The sequence below is a fragment of the Amblyomma mixtum genome, chromosome 6 (genome assembly GCF_055824585.1).
Source record: "Amblyomma mixtum isolate Tamu chromosome 6, ASM5582458v1, whole genome shotgun sequence".
NCBI classification, from domain to species: Eukaryota; Metazoa; Arthropoda; class Arachnida; order Ixodida; family Ixodidae; genus Amblyomma; species Amblyomma mixtum.
In genome coordinates, this window is record NC_143017.1 from 64,938,927 (window position 1) to 64,944,926 (window position 6,000).

The 6,000-nt window shown below is 47.4% G+C and overlaps 1 protein-coding gene across 1 annotated transcript in view; it reads right to left on the reverse strand.

Annotated features, from left to right (window-relative positions):
- LOC149339246 (glycine receptor subunit alpha-2-like) overlaps positions 1-5,641 on the reverse strand; it is a 68,555-nt gene extending 62,914 nt beyond the window's left edge. The window contains exon 1 of the mRNA XM_089550434.1: positions 5,220-5,641. Within this exon, the coding sequence (XP_089406560.1) occupies positions 5,220-5,341 (122 nt within the window). The 5' untranslated portion in view covers positions 5,342-5,641. The remainder of the gene's footprint in view (positions 1-5,219) is intronic.
- Positions 5,642-6,000: the final 359 nt, after the last annotated feature.

Here is a 6,000-nt window from a genome sequence, read left to right on the forward strand (position 1 = left end):
GCATCAGCGAGCGGAAATAAAGAGCGACTGTGAACAAAGCGATGCAACCCACCCAAACCAAGAGCTACTATGCCACTACGGGTAACGAGCAGCACGGACTCCCTTTTCGCTTCATAGACCACTTTCTATCCAGGGTATCGAAGCAAGTGGATGCGAAGTAACGCCTCCCCGTGGTGCGTTACATACAACGGCACGAAAAAGATCACAGAAGATCGGCCGCCATGACACAGGCACTGAATCATTATCTGCTTTCCGGCGCGGGTGCGCAGAGACTACGGTACTCGCCATTCATCATAGTAAGCAATCATGTCAGCATTTTCGTTGCATCACGTCTTTGTGTCCGGTTCCTCCCATTGCAGTCATGTCCATGCCGGCATTTCTTATCCTTCGGAACTGATTTCTGCTCTCTCTGGCAATCCCCGTTTTTGTTTCTTTTTCTGGCTTCATAGCTTTCATAGGTGCTGATATCACATATCTTGTATCACGTAAAGGAAGAATTATTTACGTCCTCCCGTGTATTGGCTGTGCGAAGACTTGTACTGAACCGTAGACGTCGTCGTGTCAGCGTGCCGGTTATGCTTGTGCACACTCGCACGTGCGCTTCTAGCAAGCCGCTTAAGGGCTTTCTGTGGCTGCTCTTAGCAACAGCAGTTTTCCCACATTTTTTTTTTCCGAATCATGCAGCTACATTACCAACACTTTGAAGGAGAACATTTCTTGCTCTCCATTGGTATTTACTTTTCTTTCTTCCAGTTATTTAAACGGTTTCCATCCTGTCCAAATTGCAGTTCGGGCGCACTAGTGAAGAAAAGTTGTACACAAGGATTTCCGCACACATAAGAGATACACTTCACAGTTTGGACTTGCAAATAGTGATTTCATAGTTTCCTGCGCCGGATATTTGAGGCACGGCATGCCAAGGTAATCAATCATATGCTATGGGCTAGTCTCTTCCTTCTGAGTTCCCCATTCAGTATCCATGTAGGTAACGTACGGGCTGCGGAAATGAAACTTACGCTCGCGTCTACTCTGACAGCTAAGTAGGCCCCCAAAGAACGCATTCATCATGAAGCCTTTTAACGAAAACCACTAGCATCAGGAGAAGAGAGTACTTGCCTATGGAATATGACAAGTAAATAGTACATGAAAAACCACAGCATCCATGACAACGAGAACGTTAATCATACAGTATTTAGATACATTTAAGTTAAAGCCGTTGAAATGTGTCATAAATACTTATTCTCTCAGGTGTGTAAATACATACAAACTTTTCACGCTCACATGTACTAGCCGACAATAAAATTGGTAATAAATTTATATTTTTGGCGGCCATACATTGTTTTCTCCACTTCCGCGTTGAGTAGTGCAACAGGTGCCTGTGAACTCAATTTTTTCTACTCAAATTAGCCTGCACTGTGTTACCCCCCTCCATCCCTCATTGTGTCTCTACTCTAATGCCGGAATACACGGAGGAAATTTCAGGCACCGTTAAATAATTCAGCGCGTATTGTTTTTTCCACGCATAACAGATCGGAATCAGCTAGTTAAACCAGTCCCATGAGTTTTAACTAATTTTTACTATATTGTGTTCTCTTTTGAAATGTTGCGTTTTTTTTTGTCTCTTGATTGACTTGTTTGCCCACCCTGCTTGGACTCAGTGTCAGCAGTATTTTGTAAATAAATAAAAATTAGTGTCCCGAGCCGCTAGAAAATGCTGCGGAAGAATTCTGCGACAAAACTGTCTGTAGCATTGTCTTCTTCCGAATAGTGATCTGTCTGGCTTAAGCCATTACGTTTGTCATGTGTAATTTACAACAAAAACATTTTTCCCGCGATGACTTACAGCACTACGACCCAAAGTATATAGCAACGGGGCTGCGCCATTTGAGAGGCTTCAGTGGGAAGCTTTCTCTGCACTCTACCCGGAATATTTGACGGCGTACTAAACTGCTGCCCCGTAGGTAGGCGGGGCAGCAGTTGCATGGGTATCCGTGTGTATGCGTGTTAGGGAGAGGGACGCAACGCAATGCTTTCACAGTTTTTCCGCGTAGTTTTCGCCTTTGTTCTGCAGAGCAGTTAGAGAGGTTGTCCGCTCTTTCCCAGGCTGCTAGGCTGTGGAAGAAAGTTTACGTATCTTAGTGTGAAATTTAATGTGAGTGCAGTCCCTGAGATAAAGGCTACCTTGAATGAAGGGAGTTAGCCTTTCCCGTGTGAGATGGGTATAAGAGCCCCCAGTTATACTGACAGGGAGATAGCTACCATACCAGGGCTTCACCACAAGGCCCCTCCCATCCCGCAAAAAAATAAAGAAAGCAACAACCAGTGGACCTATGTTTATGTGGGTCAAATGGCGGCTAATGCCACATTCTCGAAAGCACCCGCATTCCGACCCTCGAGGCCCTCCTGACCTAGGCCGACCTGGGTCACATTCCAAATGGCCGGAAAAGAAACGGGCGAGGTTCCAGCCATGCAACACTGCGAAAGGGACTCCGTTTTCCCCGATACATCTCCGACACGGAGCTGTTGCAGAAATGTGGAGCCAGCATTATTAATGAGAACAGCGCAAACTTGAAGGCTCGAGGACAGGTTAATATCGGTATAGGAAACAACACGAAGGGTAATGTATGCCTGCAGTTGTAACCCGTTGGTCAAAATTAAGCTCCCATGGTTAAGCTACTGAAAAGGCGGAATATCGATCTTTGCAATTTCAGAGCGTGGGGTCCGGTGCGGCACGCTTCAGCCGCGTAGAAGGGGAAGCATGACTCGTTAAGGACTGTAGTTGGCGTTTTACAGGCGCTGATAGAAGGTAAGAATTAATGACAGGGAATATTCTCACCTTGTTCGGTTACTCTCCCGCGATTCATTTACTATGGTGACATGTTTCTCCGCGGGAGCACTCACGACCTGAACGTTCCATGAGCCTCTTCTAATAAAGTCAAGTAATAAGTGAGTATGGAGTCAGAACTGACGCTACATTTAAGTGACACTGAGAACAAAAGAAGTTGTTAGCTTGTGTCACCAGATTACCGCGTTGACAAGAAATGCGCTACTTTCTCTGAAAACGGAGCTGCTATAAGGCATAAAGGACCAAAAACTTAAATACAGGTGTCGTAGTCAATGACGGATTCCACAAGTAACAGTGGCACGTCGACACAAAATTTTTTACGTAGATCTCAGAGGCGAGGCTACATCACCATGCACTTCATAACGGCGATCACGGAGTCTATTCCCGTATAGACGTTACTAGTTTGAACTCAGGGACGGGAAAAATTTTAAACACAATTTCCTCAGTGACAAATGTGTCGTGTGCTGCCGGACAAAACATCAACGTAATACCCAGAGAGAGCCACAAAATCAAGTTTTAGGAAGAAGAAAATTTTATGACTTTTTCCTTAATTTTCTCTTAGATGCTTATACTAATTACACAAATTTTAAAATTCAGACACAATTTAAAGCTGGAACTGATAACAGACCCCGAGATTTCAAGTGCCACAGGTTAGTAAAATCGTCTGGATTAGTGCAAAAGCATAGTAGAAATGCGTGATGGCCATTCGCAAGCTCTTAATGATGCTGAAGGAATTATAACGTTCCAGCAAGATCTGATAAGCGAAGGTCATTAAATAACTCGAGCCAACATGAGGTACAGCGTAAAACCCGCCTTTCATGAACTCCCGCAGGAGTCTAATGGCTAGTTAACCAACCAGAAACGTTTGTATAACGGACGCTCTTGCCAGACCGGAGTAATTTCCATTTGAGTATATGAACAGTTACGGCTCCCTAACACGTGGTTGCAGCCGCAGGTCTGACGTACTGTACTTGAGGAGAAAACTATTAACTGCAGCTAAGGGGAGCATGTGGCCGGAACTATTAGTGTATAACAAGACATAAAACCGTATAGTAGTGCCCTGTAGATGCGTCTGCTCCTAATTCCTTTCCTCTAGAGAGAAAGCGCGCTCTTTCGTCGGCAGGGAGGCTGTAGTAGATGCATTTCATATGAACCGACTGCCTCACGCTCAGCACAAAATTGTACATGCCAGGCACTTCAAAGCACGTCGCGCCGCCCACAACGCCAAGTTGAAACGTCGGGAAATTAATGCAACTGCAAAAAACCATTTTACATTCCAATTTTTTTTTCCCTTACGCGTCTCCGCACTCAGGCGGTGAGCTCGTCCAAATGGCTCGGGGAAATGCAATTGCGTGGGCATGCAGGTTGCGATGTGTTACAAAGGCCTTTCGGACTGCGTACACGATGGACGGGGCTCATGAAATATTACACTGTGCTGGAACGTTCGCATACTTCTCTTCAGAGATGCTACTTTGTCAAGAGCGCTTCCAAAATTGCTCAAAAAGCGAGCGTGCCTCGCGGAACGAAACTACTTCGCCCAGTTGCCAAATGCAGGGTGGTCTATGTGCGGCTTCCATAAAGAAGTGCTGCGGAAAATATTCTCCGAAACGACCCCCATAAATGTTGAAAGGCAGGCAACATTGACGTAAAATGGTGTAAAAAAATATGTTCGGCATATTTCTGAACGCGGAGTACATTTGTCAAGCGCCAGGCATTAAACAGCGCCAGCAAAAACGGACACGCGACTGGGGCACAAAACTGGTCCACCTCTTTTCTTTGCAGGTGTTTTCCTTGAGAATATATATGCTTGAAGCTCGCTTTTGGACACTATTAAACGCTCAAAACTAGTTTCAAACAACAAGCACAGGAAAGCCCAACGCTTTTTGTAACCAAAGTGTCTGAAAACGAACTCACTGTATATGAAGTGACGGAGGGCTACGCAGAACGTGTGAAAGTGCCTCAACACTTTTTCTGAGCTGGCACTCCTGTTTATCTGTTTTGTTTATCGCATCTGAACAAACTAACACCACACGCTAAGAAAAGGAGCTGCCACCTTTTTCATCATGAAGCAGAAAAGTTCGAGATTCCTGCTCTTCATCGGGTAATTTTCGGCGTTGTCACTTTTTTGGCGCGAGCACCAGTAACTTGTTCTACGGAGCTAATCTCATCGCTTTGTCTGCAGCTTCTCTGCACATTCTTTCTGCATAAAACTGAAGCGTGGAGAAATCTTCGGTGTTCTTAGATCCGGAAGCAACAAGCTTGCTTTACATTGTTCACTTTTGTAATAGCGTTCGGTTTTGGTTTATAAAACATTACACGCAAAAAAGAAACAACGTGCATCCAGTGAGAGTGCAACTCTCGTCGCCAGTCTCACCTCTGAGCCAGAGAAGCATGCACGGCGAGCAGCAGCAGCAGCAGGCAGCGAACCACGAGTGGTCCCAGCAGTGTCATGCACCTGTCCCCACCACGCAGCAGCCGCTCAGCGGGAGGACGCATGGAATGAATGGAACGCGACACCGCCACCGCTAGTCAGGATACCACGTGACCACGGCGCACCATGGGAGAGGAGAGCGAAAGTACGGCGACACACGTGGGATGCAGTCGGAAGCAGAGGGTGGTCCTGTGAGAAGGTGAGAAGCAGGGCAGAAGGGTCGGGCAATGCACACCGAGCCCACCGCCGATGTACAGAGAGAGCGATGACGCAGGGCCGGAGCGCAGGCCGCGTGTTCGCACCACGACAAGTACGGACCGGTGGCCGCCGCTCCTCGGCACCCTGCGAGTTTGAGCGCCGCACGCCGCCACCACCACGCGAAAACGCACACACACACGCGCGCGCGCACACGCACGCGCTGTCATCCTCCTCGGCATCCTCATCCTTTCTCCCAACCTCTTCCACGCTCTTCCGGCACGGCTCTCTCCCACTCCTACCACTCGCCACGTCATTCTCTCACCCTCCCCTCTTCTCCGAGCGCATGCGCCCTGGGCTTCTATCGCCGGAGCGGCAGGCCGCTGTAGTAGTAGCAGTGTTCCAAAAAGCGAACCAAAAAGGCGGGGCCCTCGCCGAAGGAGAACGCAAACCGCCAAAGCGGTACCCACTGTTTAGGTTCCTTCTTTTTCTTGTTTCTCTTTTCCACTGGCCGCTTCTTTCGCGCGCT